The sequence below is a fragment of the Lacerta agilis genome, chromosome 10 (genome assembly GCF_009819535.1).
Source record: "Lacerta agilis isolate rLacAgi1 chromosome 10, rLacAgi1.pri, whole genome shotgun sequence".
NCBI lineage: Eukaryota > Metazoa > Chordata > Lepidosauria > Squamata > Lacertidae > Lacerta > Lacerta agilis.
In genome coordinates, this window is record NC_046321.1 from 21,211,354 (window position 1) to 21,235,138 (window position 23,785).

At 44.6% G+C, this 23,785-nt stretch overlaps 2 protein-coding genes across 2 annotated transcripts in view; one reads left to right on the forward strand and one right to left on the reverse strand.

Moving 5' to 3' along the window:
• The window catches only part of ATP6V0A4 (ATPase H+ transporting V0 subunit a4), a 35,001-nt gene extending 22,678 nt beyond the window's left edge, over window positions 1-12,323 (reverse strand). The window contains exons 1-8 of the mRNA XM_033162691.1: window positions 12,158-12,323; window positions 8,443-8,575; window positions 6,053-6,131; window positions 5,300-5,394; window positions 4,429-4,554; window positions 2,603-2,697; window positions 1,284-1,410; window positions 1,044-1,126 (exon numbers count right to left, since the gene is read on the reverse strand). Of these exons, the coding sequence (XP_033018582.1) occupies window positions 1,044-1,126; window positions 1,284-1,410; window positions 2,603-2,697; window positions 4,429-4,554; window positions 5,300-5,394; window positions 6,053-6,131; window positions 8,443-8,559 (722 nt within the window). The 5' untranslated portion in view covers window positions 8,560-8,575; window positions 12,158-12,323. The remainder of the gene's footprint in view (window positions 1-1,043; window positions 1,127-1,283; window positions 1,411-2,602; window positions 2,698-4,428; window positions 4,555-5,299; window positions 5,395-6,052; window positions 6,132-8,442; window positions 8,576-12,157) is intronic.
• Window positions 12,324-17,365: 5,042 nt separating this feature from the next.
• On the forward strand, window positions 17,366-20,220 carry TMEM213 (transmembrane protein 213). Its single transcript, XM_033162419.1, has 3 exons — window positions 17,366-17,638; window positions 19,332-19,373; window positions 20,026-20,220. The coding sequence occupies exons 1-3, from the start codon at window positions 17,566-17,568 to the stop codon at window positions 20,193-20,195; spliced, it is 285 nt and encodes a 94-aa protein (XP_033018310.1). The 5' UTR covers window positions 17,366-17,565; the 3' UTR covers window positions 20,196-20,220.
• The last annotated feature ends 3,565 nt before the right edge of the window (window positions 20,221-23,785 follow it).

A 23,785-nucleotide genomic window follows, 5' to 3' on the forward strand; every position in this document is an offset into this window, starting at 1 on the left:
AAAATGTAATTTGAATGTTTGATTATGTTAAAATTTCTTCAATAAAAATGTATTTTTTAAAAAAAGGAGGGGAAAGAAGAGAAGAAGAGTTTGGATTTGATATCCCGCTTTATCACTACCCGAAGGAGTCTGAAAGCGGCTAACATTCTCCTTTCCCTTCGTCCCCCACAACAAACACTAGAAGTGTAACTAGCCCAAGGTCACCCAGCAGCTGCATGTGGAGGAGCAGAGACGCGAACCCGGTTCACCAGATTACAAGTCTACCACTCTTAACCACTACACCACACTGCTAGAGCTAGGATGTAGGGTGGTGCCTGGTGGATTGGTTTCCTACTGCTCAGGGAATGGTAAGATGCGCTTATTAAGGCCAAGGACACATCATACATTTAAAGCCCATTTAAAACATACACACAACACCCCCCCCCCAAGAATCCTGGGAACTATAGTTTGCACGTCACAGAGCTACAACTCCTGAAAAACTACAGTTCTTGGGATTCTTTGGGGGAAGAAATGTGTTTAAAAATGCAGGGTGTGCGCAGGGCCTTAGTCTCGGCCAGCCCTACCACTAGACAAATGAGGTAGGCGACCTAGTGATGAGGGGTAAAGGCAGGAGGTACAGTTTTGCAAAGCGGACTGGTTGCCTCGTGCTCAGGTTCGACAGATGGACCTATTTAGTCAGGACCAGCCCTATCATTAGGCAGAGTGAGGCAGGGAGGTGTTAGAAGGAAAAGCTGTATGTGCTACACAGCCTGCAACGCACCCCACTAAGTTACCTTGCTGTCCTCAGGTGTGGTGGAGGGTGCTGTCCCACATCCCCAGTGCTAAAGTAAGATTCAGCTGTTGCTCCAGTTGGTTTCTGTATGTGGAATACGGGGGCAGGAGGGTGGTGGATGGGGAGGGATTTTGTGGTTCACCTCAAGCAGCAGGAAACGCCACTCTGCACAGGATTCTTATTTCTGTCCCAAACTCTTGTTTATCACAATGGGAGGGAAACACCTCCATTACAGCCAGCACTGCTTTCTCAACAAAACATTTCCCCTTACCCTTCACAAATCTTCTTGATTTTCTGTCTGAGTTGCTCCCCTTGATAGAAGATAATGAACACGTTCTTTTTCATCTCTTCTTTCTGGAGAAAATAAATGCAACCCAAGTGGAATTTTAAAATAGTCGCAGCCGACGAAGTACTACGCTTGCAATTTAATGGCGCTGCGCGTACCAGACACAACAGCAGAAGTGACAAAAGTTTTTTTATATATTTGGTTTTTTAAACCATCTCCACCTACAGTGATAGGATCCTCCAGGGGTGTGTCCATTTCGCTGAACTTCAGGTAGATATTTCCTCGGCAGGCTCTCCACAGCAGACGCTCAAAAGGCACCATTCTTTCCCTTTTGATCACGCCAGCTATGAATCTGCGCGTCACACAAACAGAATGGATATGTCACGAGTCAGCCCTCTCTGCACTAGGTACTACACATATTTGTGTTTTGTATTGCCTGTGTTGCAGCATTGGCTGATGCTTGAATGGGACCTCCAATTATGTAAGTAAAATATTTAAACTTACTTAAGTGTGTAGTCTATTCACAGAAAAAGGGGTAGAGATGGAGGTGCAATGCAGGGGCATGTTGTAAGTGTCAAAAATGGGAGTATTTAAAGGTCTAATAACCTATATTTCCCATGCTTCACAAACCCTGCATAAACTTGTGTTTTTAAACGCTGCTGGTGGCTCTTTCGGCTAGAATAGAGAATGAGTCAAGCCCCGTGCTTCTTAAATTCAGGCAGCAAGCCATTTCTTTGGTAGTTTCCCACATCACATGGGACTTCAGGATTAAATATACTTCCCCAATTTATTCCCAGCATATAAAACACAGGGTAGGTTTGCAATTTAGCAACAAAGTCCCACCTCTGCAACTAATCTAGGGCTAGGAATATCAGAGAAATACTCCTCAAGGTGCTAGCCATTCAACTAGAACAGGTTGCTCAGTTAAAATATTCTAGACCCTTCAACTGATGAAGTGTCCAGAGTTGTGTTAAACTAAAGTCTATTTCTACAGAATACAGTTGAACCTCTACTTACTACTGCCTGTTCTTACGGCCATTCCAAGTCGCGACCACGGCAAACCCGGAAGTAACCGACAGGTTTGCCGCCATTCGTGAATGTGCAGGAGCGGCAATCGTTGTTCACAGAATGGCGCCTCTCCCAGCGACCCGTTTCGACCTCTGGATGGACCTCCGGAACTGATTATGGTCGCAAATAGAGGTTCCACTGTAAACTTGCCTTTCCCAGCCTGTATTCCCTCAAACTGTGGAACTCAGTTACATTAGTCAAAAAAGTGATTTGAATGCATTATAAACATGCAACACCAGATGGCGCTGGAGAGCACAAAACCTTTCTATAGTGTTTTTACATAGCGTTTTTTTCTTCTGTCGTAACAATTTAATTTCTGACTTACTTATAACGTTTCCCCCCCCCCATGTGTAGATCCACCATGTGTCTTTCCTCTGTGTCAATGACTTTCTCCTCCTGACTGATTTCCTGACTCTCACTTAGTTCCACATATTGAGCTTTCTGTGAGAACGTAAATCAGCACAAATGATACTAACCCCAGTTTTGCAGCAACGGCTACAGGTGTGCTTCTTAACTCCAACAGCCCAGAGGTGTCTTCATTGAAGAAATCATCAGGCAAATTAGTTTCCGTCTGAAATCAGGAATTAAATTTATCCTACAAGTCTAATTTGAAAGTCCACGGAACAGAAAGATTTATGTATGTATATATCATTATTTAAAATATTTATGAACCTCATCACTTCAACAGGAGATTCCACAGTAGTATGAACAAAACTATTCAGACGCCGCATGAACATCATGTTTAAAAGCAAAAACCAACGACAAAAAATCTTTTGGTTTTTAAAATCTAAAGGGTTTTTTTTTTTTAGAAAGGCTGAAAACATTAGGCTAAGGTGGGCAGAAAGGCAGTTCCAATTAAAATATCATTTAAAATGTGTCTAAACCTGCCACCAAAATGGCGACTATCAGGGTAGAGGTAGGGAACCTGTGGTCCTCCAGATATTGCTGAACTCCAACTCCCATCAGCCCCTGCCAGCATAGCCAATGGCAAGGGATGATGGGAGTTGGAGTTGAGTGTCATCTAGTTAAGCAGACATTTGTTCTTTCCTGGGAACTGTAGTTCTGCGAGGTTATCAGCCAGGCTGGGGATCTCTAAATATATAAGCCTCTGTACCCTCATCAAACGCATAGGCATTTTTTAAAGGACTAGGCTTGGGAGTTTGAGAGATTATAGAGGTTATGCTGCCATATGTGCCGAACTGCAAGTCCCAGAAATCCTTAATTCCTGCTGGCAATTTCTGAGCCCAAGCAAGAGGGTGCCAGCTGAGCATGGCAGCTGACTGACTAGAGGAGGGTGAGCAGCAGAATAATCAGGACCATTGAAATGGAGAGCTAGGGCTCTTTCATTGCAAGTTCGTATTGTGGCCAGGAAAATTCTGTTTGGCCACTGATCACATCTACCATATTTAGCCGTCTGAGGGCCACGTTCCTGTCTGAGCAGCCTTCCGGGGGCCAAATGCCAATGGAGGGCAGAGACATAGGCAAAAATGGAGGGGTTTAATGGATCAGGGTCGCCCCGGGGTACCAGGGGAGGGGGGGTGACTCTCAGCATGCCCACCCCACAACTCATAAGTTGCTCAGTGCAGCAACTGGCTTACACAGCACACACTTTGTTTTTTCTTTCCTGCTGGGAAGAGCCACAGAAGCACAGCTCTGCCCAGCCAGGGGTCCAACCAGCAGCCTGGCACATTCCACCAGGGCACTGCCCTCTCAGGGGGCACAAAGGTACCATCTCAGGGGGCACAAAGGTACCATCTTCAAGGGGTGACATTTGGCACCTCCACCTAGAGCCTCAAGCACAAGCCAGAGCAAATCCAGTGGCTTTGGGCTTAGGACTCACCACAGCACTGCCCCCCCCACACACACAATGCTTTGCGGCACCTCATTTTGCATGTACGCAAATGAGGTGCCACAAAGCATTGTGGGGGGATGCAAAACGCTCACTATGACTTGAAGGGGTGTGGGTGGGGGTGGATGTGGTGGGGTAACAAAAAAATCCACTTGGGCTTGCTATGCCTCTGTAATGGATTTAAGTGTGGCATACACCCAACTCTCTCAATCCTCCACTCAAGCAAGCAAGAAGCATTTTCAGAGTTCAAGGATGCATCCCAGCCAGGCACAAACATTCAAGGAGGGCGTGACTAGGAAGGGTGTGTGGCTAGGGAAAGTTTTGAGGGCCACAGAGAGAGGCCACATTCTGCCCACAGGCCCAAGGTTTCCTACAGGGCTGCAAACAAATAATTAAGCGGTTGCTTCCAACCAGTAGAATGTTCTGAGAAGCCAAGAGTGAAAATCACCTCACCTCAAAGAAGTCCTGAGTTTTCTTCAGGAGATGTTTCAGTTCAGTGAGTTCCAGAAAGTTCTGCCTCAGTGCCTGCAGATTCTTGTTAGCCTCCTCCAGCTCAGCCTCCAGTTTTTCCAAAACTCCCTGTTTATACCCAGAGCAAAACAAAAGGCATGCCCAATTATTCCTTCATGCACCTCACTGCTGACAAAACAGATCACTATAAAGATGGATTATTACACGGTAAACATTTCAAAATACGTCTCAGCATGTTAGGCAATCTTGCCGTGAATATTAAAATCTCAGTGCTGTTTCCAAGAATGAATTATTCATGGATTACTCAAGATATGTGTAGACACTAAAACAAGTAACAGGAAACACAACAAATCTTCCTTTCACCAACATTAGCTAAAATGATGAATGGTGACGCTGAATCTCTAGCAGATCTTGCAACTCAGGCTGTTTTAGGGTCCAGAGTTGGAGTTGGAGTCCAACAGTATCTGGAGAACCCTAGTTTCCCCATTCTGATTTAAGGAGTTCAGCCTGAATGAGTTAAGAAAATTAGGAGAACTCTGGACCCTAAAGCAGCCTTAGCTGCAAGATCTGCTAGAAATTTGCAGTCACCATTCATCGTCTTAGCTAATGTAGTTCATCACAATGCTTCATCATGTTTATTTTTGCTTCTAACAAAAGCACTGCCCTACTGTTAACTCTGGATTTCTCCCCCCACCCCGCCACTCAGGCGAACAAATACAACTCCTTGCAGTGTATTTCTATCAAGAAGTATATGGTTCTCCTAATATATATGGTAGGCCAACTGCCAATGTGACATACAACACTTCCCCAGCACATGACTGGCACATGCATGTACCAGTCCCAAACTCCTTACCTCTAAGTCAATCATTTCTCGAGGTAGTGGTGTCTCTGGGTATTTTTCAGGCTTGAAAACCACTATGTCGTCCCCCATCTCACTCTCCAGAAAGCCTGTGAGCAAACCAGAAAGAAAGGTGCCATCTAATTTTCACCTGAATGTAAAACGGTGCTATACTATGCGTCAGGAGTCGCCAACATGGCACCCATGGGTGTGCATGTACCCCCGGAGGTCTTCCTTGGTTCCCACAAGGTCCCTCCCCACCGTTCTGAAATGAAGCTCGAAAGAAACACCCAGTTGTAGCCAATAAAAGAGTGTAGTGTGTGTGATTGTTTGTTTGGTGTCTGTGTGGGATGTCTACAACAGCATCTCCCATTTGCAAATGGACCCAAAATGGGCTCAAAAAGATTAGTGACTCTCTGCTGTGGGCCATGTCAAGGGAAGAGGTAGCCCAGTGGTGACAAATGGCCTGTTTAGTATATTACAAAACAAATCCATTGTGAAAGGGGTCGGAAACCACACCAACCTGCAGGAACAGTATCCTGAAAATGCCCCAATACCAGGAATTGAACCTAGTCTAATACTGTCTTCTGTTTACATTCTATTTCTGGGGAAATATTTTTTTAACATGCTAAAAAAAAACTCAGAAAGAGAGCCAACATCTTTTACTGCTACATCCCCGAGTTACTATTGTTTTTATAAAACAGAAACCTGTTCTGCAGCAAATTTTAGTGAAGAACAGCACAGGGAGAAAGTTACAAGTCTACTTACGAAGGATCCTTTCCAAGGATTCGCACCTTCTGACTTCATTCACAAATTTTCTCTGGAAGCTGTTCACGTTTGCATTCAACTAAATAAATATTAATAATAAAAATTAATAATAACTCCGCAAAAGTAAAAAAAAAAAATCCCTGGTACGAAGATGAGGGATGCACTGAAATACAGGTAAGTTAGTTTCAATTAGGAATAATGAACTGTTGTGAGACTGACGGAAGCCCAAAGAACAAAAAACACGAAAAAATGAAATATTTAGGAAAAATATTAGGAAAATGGACGACACGGAAGAGGTAATTGTTTAAAACATATGTGTTTGATCTGTAAAGTATTAGTTTAATAATGAATGACTTAATGTCGTTTTATTTATGGTTTTCTTTTTTCTTTATTAAGATTTAACTGTATCGGTGTATGATATTTATTTATGTTGCTGTTTTTCTTTTTTCTTTTCCCCCCTCTTTTCTTCTTTTTTGTAACTTTTCTTAATTTCTTTTTTCTTTTTCAAGTTTGTAAGCTTTGATTTGTACGTACTTGCAAAAATAATAATCCAACAACGGCAAAATGAATGAAAAGAGTTCATCTGAAAGGACTGGCTGTCCCTGGGCCAATCTTATAGACAAATCTTAACTTTCTTGAAATCTTTCCATCTCTATATGCATATACAGTGCAACCTTCAGAGTATAAAATCCCGCAAGCAGTTGTTTACAGCACCTCGCCACTATGGATTGAAGCAAAGGTGGTTTTAGGGTAGTTGCACTGGGCACTGCCCTGCTGGGGGCACCAAAATAATGCTGTAGAACAGAGCGTGTGAGGTGGAGAGGAATTTTAGCAATGCACAGGGTGCCGCTGAAATTTGAGAGCCCCAGGTCCAGCATTGACAGAAGAAGAAGAAGAAGAAGAAGAAGAAGAAGAAGAAGAAGAAGAAGAAGAAGAAGAAGAAGAGTTTGGATTTGATATCCCGCTTTATCACTACCCGAAGGAGTCTCAAAGTGGCTAACATTCTCCTTTCCCTTCCTCCCCCACAACAAACTCCCTGTGAGGTGAGTGGGGCTGAGAGACTTCAGAGAAGTTTGACTAGCCCAAGGTCACCCAGCAGCTGCATGTGGAGGAGCGGAGACGCGAACCCGGTTCACCAGATTACGAGTCTACTGCTCTTAACCACTACACTACACTGGCTCTCAGAAGTTTTACTTTATTGGGATTGAAGTAATCAATCCCAATAAAGTAAAAGAGAAGGAACTCTGTGGCAGAGGCTGCCCTGTCCTTCTGGTCCAGACATTGTTACCTCTTCTGCTCCCATCCCATACATTAACTGGGGTCAAGCTGCTTCCAGGCAGAGACTGCCTTTTGTCACAGACAAGACGGGCAGAACTGCCATTGGAGTTGGTGAGGGAGGAGGACAACAACTCTGTTAAACTCGCTCCTGTGAGGATTCCAGCTGGCTGCGTACACAGCATACATTTAGAGCAAATTAAGTTTTCCCCAAAGAATCCTGGGAACTACAGCTACAATTCCCAGCGCCCTTAACAAAGTACAATTCCAAGGATTCCTTGAGGGGTGTGTGTGTGTGTGTGTGTGTGTGTGTGTGTGTGTGTGTGTGTTAAATGCATTGCGTGTACGCAACCCAGATCAACTGTCTGATGGAGGAACTTCTGTGGGAGGAGCATCTCCAGCATCATATTCCTGCATTGCAGAGGGTTGCCCTAGGGTGCCTTCCAGCTCTACAATTCTATGATATCAGAAGAGGTTGTTTAGTCTTGGGACTTAACCACACTTGATCTTGTCCTGCTGCTTCTCCCCCAGCAAAAATTGCTCTTTAGCGCTCAATCAGAGCAAACAGCAATTTGGGTTTTGTCTGGATTGATGTTTGCTCTGATGCAGCACTCAAGACCGCTCTCGGACCCATGCTTTCTAGGCACAGGAAAAGCAGGAAGTGTGGACGAGCCTCAAGAAAGGTGTTTTGGTGTCCAGAGGACATAATGAGGTGGATGAGGGCCAATAAACTGAGGCTGAATCGCAACAAGATGGAGACACTGGGTAGACAACTCTAGATGGAGTTGCCCCTGAAAAAAATCAGGTTCATATCTCCTAGAGCCACTGCTGTTCCTTGAGGTTCATGTAGCCTAAGTGGCCAGGAGAACCTATTTCCAGTTTGGCCCTTCCTGGACCAGAACAGCCTGTCTACAGCAGTTCACAATCTGGCAACCTCGCATCTGGATTATGGCAATCCACTCTACATGGGGCTGAATGGTGACAGAAAAGGCACCGAGTACATATACCGGTAAGTGCAAGAAAACCTTCTGAAGAACCTTCTAACCCTTGCTGCTGGTTCTCGGGAGTGCAACCAACACCAGCACCCCACCAAGCAGGTTCCCATGTCTACTCACATCTCTGAACTGAACCAGGCCCAGCTCTCCAAGCTCTGCCACGCAGCAATAGGCAGACTCCACCTGTAGAAAAAGCTGCGACAGGCACATCTCTTCGCTCCTGAACACCGACGCCATCTTGCATGTTCTTTTTCTGTGGGGGATATTGAGAGAAATGTTGAAAACGATAGCTCTGTATAAGGACTGCAAGCTCCTTCCACGAGGGCTGGTAGCACTGACCAAGGAAGATGTTTTGCTACGGTAGCATCAACAACGGGGTTGCATCCAAGGTTAGTCCTACTCAGAATCGACCCACTGAAATTAATGGATGTGATTAAATGTATAATGAATTCATACATATACTTATATTCTCTCTCACTCTCAAGCACATACTAAAAATTAAATTATTTAGAATTTCAGTATGCAAGATCCATTTTCCCATATAAAGCAGAGCAGGTGTGTGAACATGTGGCCCTCCAGATGTTTGCACTCCAACTCCCATCAGCCTCAGCCAGCATGGCAAAGGTCAGGGATGTAGCCCAAAACAACAATAGATTTGGTATCTGAGGTAGACAACAATGCTTTTCCAACCAGAGATAGGAGCGCTAATTCAGTATACACCAGAACAGGTGCTAGTTTTTTTAAAAATTAAGACTAAGGTTTAAGTCATATGACTGGTAGATGAATCAAGTACCGGTAAGGCTTTAGCTGATTAATAAGTAAAGGCATGTTTTAAAAAGACTGATGGTTAAGCGCATATATTTTAAAAATCCATTTTTATTCTGGTGTCTTACTACAATAAGGCATAATTTTGGGGAAAAGAATATCAGAGACAGGCCTTCCTTAAATTAATGCGAACGTCGCCCACATCTAGAAAAATATTGCAAGTTTCTTCCTAGGCCCTAACATGCTATTCTTTAAGAACCAACGTTCAGCAAAAGCTTAGGATAGCACTGGAAAGTATATTTCAGAATCTGAATGAATCACTAGTATTCAGTATTAGATTCTCTTGGCAGCCAGTGGCCTGTGACCCCCCCCCCCCAGCCTGTTATTTAAATTGCTTGCCACCCCTCATGCTGCAAACTTCCCAGCTTTGTAAGAATGGGGAGGTGTCAAAAGAAGAGAACAAACCCTGAGGGAACGCAGGTATAAAAAGAGGGCCTGCTCTGTAGCAGCTTCCTCCATGCCTCCCAAAAGCTTTCCTTTCCTTTCCGTCCCATTCCTGCTTCTGCAAGGAAGAGGAACAAGAGGGTTCTGGGAGAAATTTGGCGAAAGAACTGGGATGTCGCAGCATCCCCTTCAGGGAAGGAGGCACACATGCAGCATTGGGGAGCTTCCATGACTCTTTACCTTGCAAAACAGAGCAGGAGAAGAAGTCTACCTGTCAAGGCCTGTAAGACCCTCAGCTCTTTTCCATCCATGCTGCCTGTAATCTGCCCTGACCATCATTTAACGGTTAGATTTTCATTCATGCAGCTGTTCAGAATCAGGAGCTCACAAGTTTCACCTGAAGCAAAACACTGCAGGGTGGGAATGCCCAGCCCTTCTCACGGGTCTTATTTTGGGTTATTGGCATTTGACCCCTTAAGTTATTTCACCTGAAGATTTCTGTGTACTTTTGCAAACTTTGGAGCCTGTGGAAAACTTCCTCTTGGCTACAATGATGTTTTGGCACGCATCAGCTGAGTTTGCAATTAAGTGTTCACCCCCAGCCCAGAGCAGGGATCCTAGATGTATGCCAGAGCATCTTCCATTAGGTAGTCCTGCCTCATTGAATTAATCTACATAAATTTGGAGAAGAACTATAGCTCAATGGCATCCAGAACACACACCACTGGCATCCAGAAACTCTCAGGCTCAGTTCATGGCATCTTCAGTTAAAAGGGATCAGGTAGCAGGTAAGGGGGGGGGGGGCGGGCAGGCTGTGCCTGAGACCATGGAGAAATGCTACCAGCCCAAGAAGACAAAACAAGACTAGACGACCCTCATCTACATTTATTCCTTTGCATGCCAGAACAGTGCCTACGTGCATGCAACTGTCCCTGTACAGGACTCTCTGCACATGGTCAGGAGCCTTGGAAAAGCAGAGGTTCAGATCGTGCTGTTCCAGACCCTTCCACCCAGTCACTAACCAGATCAGTAACTGTTTAATTTCAGCATGGTTGTGGCATTGTGCACCACCAGACCATGGCACAGAATGGGCATGTGAAGGACAATAATTGGGGGCTTTAAAGAGAAGGGAAGGGGCTTGCTATCAGGCTCCTTATCCATGGTTTTATCGGATTCCAAATAAGTTAAATAAATTGTCGCCGTTGTCATAATTACTATTATTAATTGGTGTTGCTATTACCAAATTTATTACCTGCCCTTTCCCCCAAAGTCCCAGGGTGAGTTCCAACATTTAAACACACAATATTGACAACCCATAATAACAGAAATAAGCTGTGCACCCTAAATGCTCAATATAGAATCTTGAATGGGCATTTTAAGACTATTCCGACATTTTAAGGATCACACCCCATCCCTTCTCTCCTCCACTACTACAAAACAAATCAACAAAACTGAGAAAGAAGCAATAGGAGGGCAGAGAGTTGTGGAGAGACAAGGGCACCCATGTACTTTCTTCACTCTTTCAAACAGAGCATTCTAGGGATGAAGTCCAGATTCCTTTGATGGGTTTCCATCAACTTAACACACACCCCGTTTTCAGTATCTTAAGCCCCTCCTGGCATCTCAGCTTCAAACTTAATATGTATTTAAAAAAACAAAAACATTTAGAGAGGCTTTTGCTTTATAGAGCAGGAACAGAAAATTAACATAAGTAGAATTAAGGTATACGATTACAAGGACTAGAAACTTTAAAACTGAAATTTACCAGACATTCATCCTAAATGGTTAAGGGCACAATCCACAGCCAGCATACAAAAGTAAAATCCCAAGAAGCTGCTCTATACTGCATCAAAATATGTGCCCCTCTCTGCCAGTACTGTCTAATCTGACTCAGCTGTTCTCTATAGTCTCAGGAATACCTTTTTTTACCATCACCTGATATCTGCTTCTTTTAATGGATTATACCAGGATCCAAATCTGGGCTTTCTGGATGCAAAGAATGCCCTATGCCACTGAGCTATGATTCCTCCCTGCATGAAGTGGATATGCTCGACAATAAATGTAATTCACCTGAGATTTTGACCTTATTACACATATCCAAAGCACCCAAGGATGCTAAGAGCACAAATGATCTGTGGACTGCAGCCTCTTAAGTCCGTGGGCTGTCTTCCACACATGCACAGTTCAAGTATAAATATTGCTAAGCCGATCGCAAATCGCTCCTCACTACTGGATTAAAATGCAATTCATATCCCTCATCTACATCAGCTTATGAAAAGCAATAATCATTCACATTCATTTCTGCTAGCCTCTTGCTCGCTTCTTTGTACCGAGGTTATAATTTGATCAAGCACACCAGCAATTAAAGAGCCTTGGAATCCTGTGCTCTTGGATGTTAATTGCTGGTTTCAAAATACATCTTTAGCTATTTAATCAAAGCCTTCATTATTCAGTGGGGGAGAGGGGAGAGGCCATTTGCTTCTGAATGGGAGAAGAAGAAAACATTCAGGATCCATATGTTGAAGTGATTTCCCCTCTTCAGGAAAATTCAATAGGCTCTGCGAATGCAGAGAAGTGGCTATGCCCCTCTGAGAATTGCTGCTAGTTATCCATGCCAAGATCTCACCTCAGTCACCTGCTCTTCAGTTTCCTTTCTCTCTGCGTAGCCTGAATGAATGCTGAAACTGTTTCCAGCTTGACAGAGCTCCAACTGAAACACTGGGGTGAGCTGCAGTTTCTAGGCATGTGTCCTTAGGACAGCTAAACTGGTCCTAGCCAGACCAGAGAGACCTTTCCCTACAGCCGTTGAGTGGAAATATCAGGAGCCATGCTGCTCCATCGAAACCTCTCACGTCAGATCTGTGAGATAAGAACTAACAGTGTTGTGTCAGCAGTGTGTGTGTGTGTTGCCATTACAAACACAACCATTCCCTCTCAATGGGGTGGTGGTGGTTATACTGTTCTATAAGCAGATGCAGAGAACGGAAGACAAATACCTCTGTTTCTTTAGTCTCTCTGCAGTTCTCGCCTCACAGCAGACCTTCTCCGTCTTGGGTCCCTAGCTGTTGTCGGACTACAACTCCCATCATTCCTAGCCAGGATGCCCAGTGGTCAGGGATGATGGGAGTTGTACTTCCAAAACATCTGCAGACTCAAGGTTGGGAAAGGTTGCTGCAGAATGAAAACAGGAATTGGAGACGGAGAAGGCATCACTCTGCACTGTCCCCGTAGAAGTTTGGAATAGAGAGGCCAGGTCCCCTTTCCTTCTTAGGAGAAGACACTGGGGGAAGTGATTGTTGCCAAATATGCTAGTTCAGGTGTTGTTGGACCACAGCTCCCATCATCCATGGCCAGTTTAGGGATGATGGGAAATGTAGTTCCCTCTGGGGACCCAGGGCTGAAGAACACTGTGCTAGCATACACATACGGGAATGAAAGACCTCCATCAAACTGCTGGTGGTCCTCCAGATATTGTCAGATTCCAGCTCTTATCGGTGCCTGCCAGCATAGCCAATGGTCAGGGATAATGGGAGTTGTAGTCTTACAACATTGGGTGGGGGGGGTGCAAGTGCCCATCCCTGAAGCCCCGGGGAGACAATTCCAGTTATTGTAGACAGTACCAAGCCAGATGAACCATTGGTCTCACTCAGTATAAGGCAGCTTCCCAGATCTCCTTCCTGAAAGCATCCCCAATCACAGTTCTCTACCAGGGCCACCCCAAGACATTTTGCTAACTGAGGCAAGGGACAAGATGGTGCCTCCCCTTCTTTCATATCTAAAAAGCCATGTTCCCTGTACTTCCCACCTCTGTCTCTTGGTTAGCGGCGGTGACCCACGGTGTTGGGAAGCTGGGAGAGCAATGGAGTCCCACCTGTGGTGCCCCACAGGCTGCAACTGCTGGGAACTGTAGTTTGTCATGCATGTGGACCTCACAAGCCTACAGTTCCCAGTTTAGTGAACACCAGAGACTGTTAAATTAGTAGGCATGTGGGTGTGACCTTGTTTGTTCAGCGCTATAATGGGTCATTCTTATTATTTTTATTCTTAAAAAATAGCACATAAGGAGAGGAGCAAAACCTTCTCCCTCCCTCTCTCCTGCCATCCTTTGCCAAAATCTGCTGCTTTCAGCCATTTTCTTGGCTGTTCACTTCTCATATCAGAGTCAGGCTAAGGGGAAACAGATTATTACTGTGGAATGTGGTGAGTTAAAGGGAGCTGTGCTTCTCTCCTTCCTCAACCCAAAACGTCAACAGCTCACACCCATTTTATAGCCAAATAACAGATGCGGCGCTTCTTGTTTATCGCCAGGCCTTGTGACGGTGGGAGTGTGTCCTGAAGAGAAGGCTTTTAAAAAATCTCTTCGATATGGATGTTGTTGCCCCAACAAGGTGTGATGTGCTTGTACATAGAGCTCCATCCCAATTGGTTTCGGCTACATCCCTTTAAACTAGGTTAAGGGCAAAAAGGTGGTTGGTATGCCTGAGGTCGCAGTTGCCTGAAGTAAGAAGAAGAAAAGTCACCCAAGAGTGAGGTGGTCAACGCTCATCCTGCGAACAGTGGAAGAAGTTGCCTTATATTGAGTCAGACCACTAACCCATCTAGCTCTGCCCTATCATTGCACTCCCTGGCAAAGGCTGTTTCTAGGGTTTCCAGCAAGAATCTTACCATTGGAGATGTTGGGGGTTGAGCCTGGGACCAGCTGCATGCATCGTGTGTGATCAACACTGTGCTGCAACTCATCTCTTTTTCCAGGCAGCGCTTTACAATGGCTGCTAGGAAAGAGAAAGGGGAGCAGGTTTCAAAAGAGGCTACAGGCTGCAGTCTGTCCCCTGTGCTCTTGTGCAGTACCAAACTTCTGAAGGAAGTTTTCAATGTTTAATGTTTTATTGCGTTCTTATATCTGCTGGAAGGCACCCGGAGTGGCTGGGGCCACTCTGTCAGATGGGTGGGAAAGTAACAACAACAACAACAACGGATTCCAGTCCAATTCTGATTATCTGGCAGCAAATCCTTTTCAAAGGCTGTGTATCCAACCATACATTCCAAGCACATTTCAAGGACGCATCTCCCCCCAAAGATTGCTGGGAACTGTAGTTCACACTCACAAAACTACAGCACTCATAACAAATGACAGTTCCCAGGATTCCAGAGGGGTGTGCTTTAAATATATTGTGATAGGGTTTTTTTGGGGAGGGGGGGTCAGTCAAGGTGTGCGCGCAGCCATAGAGTCAGAAGCTATGGGCAATGAAAATATGGTGAAAGGGACTGTGCCTCCCACCCACCCCCCCTCCATGAAATAATCCGTGCTTGTATGATGTTCACCTTCAGTTCTGCAATGTGCTGTTGGGAGATGGAAATCCTTTTAACATCAGTAAGAGCATCAGAATGTAACAAGAGCCAGCTGGATCAGGCCAACGGTCCATCTAGTCCAGCATCCTGTTCTCGCAGTGGCCACAACAGATGCCGGTGGGAAACCAGCAACCAGGACCTGAGCACAAGAGCCCTCTCCCTCTCCTGTGGTTTGCAGCACCTGGTATTCAGAAGCATCACTGCCTCCAGCTGTGAAGACAGAGCATGGCCATCATGGTTAGTGGCCATTGATAGCTCTCTCCTCCATGTACAAAGAAGAAGGCTAGGAGATTGATAAACGCAAGGAGCAATGACGGGGAACTTTCCTTTTCTGAAGTTGATGCAATCAAATGTCTGGGTTAAGCCATGAGTAGCCAATGTTGCAACCTCCAGTTGGACTACAACTCCCATCATTCCCAGCCAGCATGGCCAATAGCCAGGAATACTGGGAGCTGCAGTCTACAAGATCTAGAGGGCACCCCAATAGCGAAATATTGGGTTAAGCAGACTTTTTTTTTTTTTTTTTTAAAAAAAGAGAGATAATGAATGTTGCAGGGTAGAGGTGAGAAATCAAACAAACTCATGCATTGATTTTAGGTCCTGCCTTTTAAGATGAGTGTTAATGTTAGTTAATGCTTAATGAGCAGCTGTGGAAATACGACTGGTGTGTAACATACTCAGAAGAGGAATAAAAGCCATCCTAATCCAGTTTGAATATCAATAAACAGAAAGGCAGACCCAGCAAGAACGGGCCATCAGAGGCTGGGCGGAGGCTGCCACAACTTCCTTAGAAGTTTAAATAGAAAACAAAACTGACCTGTAACACCAAACACTGAAGGTTAATTCTAAATATACAAAATTTTTCCATACTGATCCATAGACAAATATTGACTCATGTAAGAAAAGACTTGAAAAAGCTGGGCTAAAGTCGCAATTACAAAAATGTCAACATTTGCATTAATAATATTTCCTTTTAAGCTACCAAACAGTTTGAACAGAACAGCTGTTCTGTCTTCATTGTCTCATCCTGAATTCCTGCTGTGTGTAGCCAGAGGTGGGGAGCAGAATTCCCCACCCATATCTTCACACGTTGCTACCAATATATGTAGTTATGGTAATTTCTTAAAGTGCTTTAGGAACTTAGGAATATAGGAAGGTGCTTTTTGCCATTGGTCCATCTTGCTCAGTATTGTCTGCACCAGCCTTTCTCAACCTTGGAACCGCATTGCTGTACTACAACTCCCATCATCCCTAGTCAGGGATGATGGGAGTTGTAGTCCAACAACTCCTGGATGCTCAAGTGTTGAGAAAGCCTGGTCTACACTGACTGGAAAGGGCTCTATAGGGTTTGAGGAAGAAGTTTCTCCCAGCCCTACCTGGAGATGCCAAGGATTGAACCTGGGAACTTCAAGACATGCAAGGCAGATGCTCTACCCCTGAGATATGGCCCTTCCCTAAATTCATGAATTTTAGATAAATTAATGATGGATAAGGCCATAGCAAAGAAGTCAGTAAACATGATGGTTATATTACCTCCAGTACGAGAGGAAATATATCTCTGAATACTGGTTGCTGTGGGGCAATGAGCAGGTCCTGCTTGTGGGATTTGGTTGGCCACAGAGAGAACAGAATGCTAGGTTATCTGAGCCATTGGCCTAATCCAGCAAGCAGTGGAAACTAGTGAGAAAATAGGCACAGATCACTGTTGATCTCTTTTGTCAACCATGATTGGCTGTTCATCCCAAGATCTGTCCTCTATAGGGGACTGCCTGCTATTGGAAGGGCTACCTTGCCCTAACTTGGTTTATAGATGAAGAACTTGAAGAATGGAGTGTAGCAGGTCTTGAAGTTGCCCAGCAACATTGGCAGGTGGGCAGCATACTCACCAGGCACACTGCTTGGAGGCTGGTCCTTTAGGGTGAATGGGGCGCTGCCACACCAACCTCAGCCTGCCCCCGCCTCTTATTTAGAGCCAATCAGATGGTGGCTCTGACTTCACATCCTCTTAGTTTCTCTACCTTCTGCCCTGCCAATCCCAGTGGTCACCATCCATCCCTGACACACAAGCCACCTGGGCACCAGTTTACTCACAACAGTGAGTTGTCCTGTATTTTTTAATTAAATTAAATCAAAGTAAATACAGTAGTTGATATACAACATTCTAAATGCTCATATTGACCTACAAGTGAGTCTATTGCACATGTAAATACCTCTGAATTCTCCTTTGCTGTCCTTTTCAGCGATGTATTAGCGGAACCCAAAGCAATTGTGAGTTCTCGGTTTTCACCAGGGAATACAACTTACATGTCGTTTCCCCCCTGTACTAATAAATAATATCCAAATTTTCTTAGGAATAGCATGTGTTCAAATTAGCAGCGTCCCAGAGAAGTATAACTGGTGCCAAATGAGTGTTTTGCTATTTGCTATTAACATCCCTAAAAGCCCCAGGGATCACAACAGTCTGGGAGGATGGGCTGTTTGTTTCTTGTTTGGGTTAAACTCATCTGCCAGTAGGTGAATTCAAGGTGTCTGAGCGGCACAGCAGGAAGTTAATTTTCTCCACCCACCGGTCTGGACAAGTCATTTGACTTTGCACTGAATTGCTACAGTCACCACTCTCCTTCCTGACAGAGGCTTCAGTACTGATCAGCACAAGGATTGTGGGCCAGGGGCCAAAATTCAGGGATGGATCCGCTGACATGGATTGCTGTTGCCATCCTCTTGCTGTCCTCAGCTTGCCAGAATTCGCTTTCGAAAGGTGATTCATCATTTTCTGATTTGTCACAACTTAGGGTTGTAGTCGGGATATTGTTGCACAGGTGTGTGGGGGAGTGAAGTTGGCAATCTATGTGGCTGAGTAGTGGGAGAGGGGCTTGTGTTTGGAAATGCACGTGCTGTCTTGCTGTCATCCTCAAGAAAAGGATTTTAAAAAATACCTTAGTTAGGGGATTGATCAATGCAGCGAATGCTATTTTGGAAAAAGGCATGGGTTTTTTAATATTAAAAAAATACTAAATTGCCACATACAATGAAAAATCAGGCTCGATAAACCAAAGGCCATGGTGTCTTGGCTAAAGATATTTCACAAAGGGGAAATGCTTAGAAAGGCTTCCTAGGGAAAGGCATGTACGCCTGTTATATTAGGGCATAGTTTTAAAGATTTGCAATGGGAAGTGCAAAAGTGGGGCAGGGCGTGCCTTGCATACAAAAGGTTCTATGTTTCCTATCCCTAGAATCTCGGGGTGCTTAAAAAAAAAAAAAAGGGTCAGGTTTCAGGAGATAGGAAAGCTCTCCCCCCCCCCCCTGCCCAAAACCACAAAGAGCTGTTTCCAGGCAAGAGCAGAGCAGAGTGGGCCCAATGGGCACATTTGCAAACGAGAAACTGCTTGGGGCACGTTGAAGATGGGCACACTTTCCCTGTAAACAGGCACACGCATGCACACTAATTCCCCCCCCCTCAAATCCAGCAAGTTTGTTCAAAAAGTGTTTTTGCTTCCCCAAGCCACCCCAAGTCTAATCTCTTTTGGGAAGGAGGGATTTTCCAGTTCAATTTGAGGAGGATAGAAATGAAAAGCTGCAGAAATCAGGCAGTGCACCTGTGAGCACTGCAGTGGCAACCCATGAAGTAGTTCCATTTCTCTATGTTCATGACTGAGACTAAGGCCACCATACCTTCGCACTTTTCATGTTAGTAATTTGCAATTACTTAATTTAAAAATCAACCAATCAATCAATAACTGGTTGGGCAGTTCCTTGATCACAACATGCACACTCACAAGACTGTGCACACCCACACCATATGCATCTAAAGTACATGGTTTCTCCCAAAGGATCCTGGGAACTGTAGTTTCCCCTCTCACAGAGCCATAGTTTCCAGCACTCTTAACAGACCACTGTTGCCAGGATTCTTTGGGGGAAAGCCATGTGATTTGAATGTGAGTTGGATGTGCTTTCAGTCACAGAATCACATAACTGTATAGAGTTGGAAGTACCCCAAGGGCCATATAGTCCAACCCCATGCATAATATGGTGCAGAACAGTGTTTAGAAGTGTACGAGAAAGACGGCAATAAGCATGGAGTGCATATTTTCACTGTCCAGCAAGGGAGCTACCGTGAATTCAGAGAGCTCTTGAGATCTGGCCTTTTCTTAGAAACAAAAAATAATGAGCACACAATCAAGGAATTCTTTAGGGATGTTGTCTCCGTGTAGGACAGGCATGGCCAAACTTGGCCCTCCAGCTGTTTTGGGACTACAATTCCCATCACTCCTAGCTAACAGGACCAGTGGTCAGGGATGATGGGAACTGTAGTCCCAAAACAGCTGGAGGGCCAAGTTTGGCCATGCCTGGTGTAGGAGATGGAGAAGGCACTTCCTCAGCTTTCCCAAGGTATAAATCTAAATCTGTTCTCAGGTTTCTCAGTCTAAAGCATAGCTTTCTCTATTTTCTAGTGACTGACGGACACTCTTCCAACTCTTCAGACTTATGTCCTCGTAAGTATCATTACTTCTGTTTCCAGTGTTCAGAATGTGAATGCCCTTGCTTATGGAACCCAAATGTAATGTCACGCATGGTGGAAGTACATTCTGAAAAAGCTGTGTTTTGTTAGAAATCATTGTAGGGCTTTTAGTTGAAGTAATCCAGGAGTCAGGGTGTAAGGCTCCCACCACTGGGCACCCACGGTCAGGCGTTCATTGCTGCCAAGTGCTTGCCCTCCTCCTGCCCCTTCACTGCTGTGGCTATGTCACCCTCACAAGTTTTGTATGTTCCAGTTCCCAAGAGTCTGGCATCCAGGTTTTACACCAAGCTCAGCAGCGGTGGAGCCCTGAGGCAGCTGAAGATCACAGAATCATAGAGGTGGAAGGGACCCCTAGGGTCATCCAACCCCTTTTGATGCAGGAATAGATAGGAAGACAGAATTCTGGTTGGCTGCTCCCCTGCTTATTGTAAGAGTTATTCTAAATAAAATGGTTTGGTCACTATCCTTTGTGTACAAAGTACAATCTACAGTACTGTGAGGTGACCTCCATATTGACAAGACGTTCAAGGTTCAACCTACCCTTTGTGTTACACCAGCAGAAAGTCATATATATATATAGATATCACCAAACCAAGCCAGGCTCTCTTCTCTTTCTCTGTCACCAGATGTCAATTTCTGCTCAGAGGCCTCCAGATGTTGTCAGTTTGGAGTGGATGAATATGGTTGGATTGCTGCAGCTGTCGGGTGGAGTCTCTGGTTCCTCACCCTTATCCTTCTCTGCATTGATAAACTCGTGAAGCTCAGACCTGATGAACCCAAATATTTGGAAGCATGACACTTTGGCTAAGCTTACAGTTAGTTAGTTAGTTATTTCTTTCTGTCGTATGGGATGAGACAAGGGGATGAAGAAATTAACTTAGCCTGCTCTGTTACACCACACCCAATTAAAACACTAGAACAGCTTACCCAATAAGGCAGCTCCTCTGGAGTTAGCACTTTCCCATCTTCATCCAACCTAGAACAGTAAATTAACAGATCCAGCTGATACCAGAAAATGGACATTATTCATGGCTTTATAAAAAGGGCCTAAGTTGAGGAACAAGGCATGGCCAAGATATGCTTTATTGTTTTTATAAAAACCCCTGCAACTTCCCAAGTCTCTGGAAGAAAATCCCCGCTCCTTCTTGTAGCTGGTCTGTCAAATATGTGTGCACTGGTTTCCTTGTGTCTTCTGTCATAGTTGTGAAAAGAACAATTTACACCCTCTGAAACTGGGATGGAGAATCTGTAAACCTTGAGCTAGCCAGCATTTACAGTACTTCGGATGACACATGCTGTGACATTTTGCATGGCTAGCAGCTTTCTCTCTTACACAGGCACTGTGTAAATGAGGAAATACTTCTTGGTTCTTTTTTTTAAGAAAGCTAAAGGTCCCCCCACCCTATGCAACTTCTTTTGTACAACAAACACAAGATCAGATGCCTGCACAACAATGTAATTGCGTTTTCATTCTACTTCAGCTCATGTCTCAACTGCCATACAGAAACTGCCACCCCCCCAAAAAATTCTGGCCTATTCACTATTTTTTAAAATCTGCGGCATTCTCTGTGATGTTTTAAAGGACAAGGAAACTTTGTTTTCACGTTGTTGGTAAGAAGACTACAATATAGGGAAACAAAATAACCTTTCTGACTCCCATTTAAAAAAGAGAATCGCAAATATTTGCCTGATAGCCTCCTTATAACCTGTTGTGTGTTATCTGTTACAGGTAAATCATTATGTATAGAGAAATGTCAATCACTATAGCCTAGTTCTCGCTGAGTCATTAGTGTTCAATGTTTCTCTGAATCAAAATCTAACCCACCCTACATAAAGGCTGCCAATAGGCTGAGCTACAACTCTAATATCTGAGAACTAGTGTTTCTGTGTACAAATGTTTTTTTGCGGTTTTTTGAATGGAGCAACTAGGTCTTATTTGACATGCTGCATTTTATTTTCTCCTGGAGGTAAAAAGCACACACTGCGTTGCAACAAAAAAGCCCAGCATAAATCAGGGAATATGTCAACTGACTTGGCAGTAAATATATATTCAATTTTCAGTGCACAGTACCATACTCTACAATGTTTTCTAGTTGTGCTCCACCACATAAGTTAGGTTGGGACACTGATTTGCCCAAGGCTCAGTACACAGCTGAGAAGTGATAGTCTAATTAAAAACCAACACAAAAAAAACTCACCATTGCAGCAAGGACATATTTGCACACTCGTTTCATCACATGAATGCAGGAGATAATCGACATGTGAATGGGCATGTGAGTCTGCCTTACAGCTGGGAGCAGAGTTTAAGCACCCAGGCCTGAATGGAATTAAATCAGGTGTGGGGTTAATTTACATCTCATTACTGAGGTACAAAGAGCTATAGATCAAGACCCAGTTGCACCTGATCAGCTGGAATGTAGCCGAGTTTGAAATTTCAACTAAGAGTGATTGTTTCATGTGTGTGTGTCCAGGAATAACTATATCAAGGCTTTTCACTGAGTAAAGTTGGTTTTAACTCTATCGAACCATGTAAATCAGGTTTCTGGCCAATGTTTGGGACTGAAATAACCTTGGCTGCCCTGTTTGACAAGCTACACTGGGAACTGGACTGGGGCAGTTTGTCCCTGTTGGTTCTGCTGGACTTCTCTGTGGCTTTTTATAACTCTGATATCCTCTTGGTAGGGGTGAAGCTTGAGGACCAGTTTTGCGGTGGCTCTGATACAACCTGGAGGAAATTTTCAGAAGGTGGTCTGGGGGCCTTCTGCTTGATACTATAGCTATTGTCTTATGGTTTCCCTCAGAGTCCTATAGTCTGTCTGCTATGCTGTTGTAACCTGAACACCAAACAACTGGGAGAAATCATATGGAAAGATGGAGCTTGATGCCACAATCCTAACCACACTCACCTCAGTCCAGTTGGCCATGGAAGGTATACTTCAACATCACAGATCAGTGACAAACTAAATGTGGACAAACTGAAGCTCAGTTTGGCAGTGCCCTAAAGTACTGCCCTAGGGATGCAGGTGGCACTGTGGTCTAAACCACTGAGCCTAGGGCTTGCTGATCAGCTGATTAGGGCAGTTTGAATCCCCGCAACGGGGTGAGCTTCCATTGTTTGGTCCCAGCTCCTGCCAACCTAGTTCGAAAGCACGTCAAAGTGCAAGTAGATAAATAGGTACCGCTCTACCGGGAAGGTAAACGGCGTTTCTGTGTGCTGCTCTGGTTCGCCAGAAGCGACTTAGTCATGCTGGCCACATGACCCGGAAGCTGTCTGTGGACAAATGCTGGCTCCACCAGCCTATAGAGCGAGATGAGCGGCGCAACTCCAGAGTCGTCTGCGACTGGACCTAACAGTCAGGGTACCTTTACCTTTAAAGTACTGCCCTAAGTTATACGATCCAATAATACAGACAAAACCCATTTTGAGTGGAGATTTGGGTGGTTACTGTAGCAACAGGACCTTGATAATGGGCTGTGGGAAGTCCTGTCTGGGAAGTATCTGGCGAGGGGACACTGGAATTCAGTCCTGTGGGGTGTCATCTTCCCACAACCCACCCCAACCATATTTTAGGGTTTAACAAAAGCCTAAACATTAGCCATGTGCCTGAATTAATTTGGGGACAGATTTGGGGTCGGCTGTCCCTGGGTTGGGAGTGAGCACAGCACTAATGTAGACTCACTGAACAGAATATTTTGCTGCATATTGAATACATGACCTCTTGTTCCTTTTTCAGTAAGGCAAACATACATGTTTTCTTCCAAAGAAAGCTTTGCACGAAGTCTTTAGTTACATTCCCCCCAGCCCCGGCACCCACCTCACAAAAGTGAGGTGGAAAGTGGTTAGGATTGCTGCTGCCATCTTCTCAAGTTCAATCATGCTCATTTACTTCACTTGCTCCATTCGTGATAATACACAGGTGAAAGCCTTCATCATATTCGTTGCACCTGGAATCTTTTTCATTCTGTAAATATCTTTCTTGAAATGTGTCGCTCTAAACCAATAATCAGTAAGTTGGGGTGGGGGCAAAGACAAAATTTTATATTGTTATTCAGTCCCTAATTTATTACAAAAAAGTATGGTCCTGTCATCATTAATTATTTCTAAAAGTGCCCAAAAGGTACATGTCACAAGAATCTCTCTTAGCCTTCTTGTAAACCTCTGTGGTGGGTGAACTCCTCACCTCCACATTTGGATCTTAAATATGATTCTGTGGGGTTTCCACTGAACAGCCTGAGCCACTTGATTTAGAATGATTGCCCTTTGGAAGCTCAGCAGAGATGAAAACTGGCTAAACGCAAAGAGAATACTTGAGGTAAACTTCCTCAGAAAGGGCGGCCAGTGCTGAGAGCAGGGGTCCCCAAACTAAGGCCCGGGGGCCGGATGCA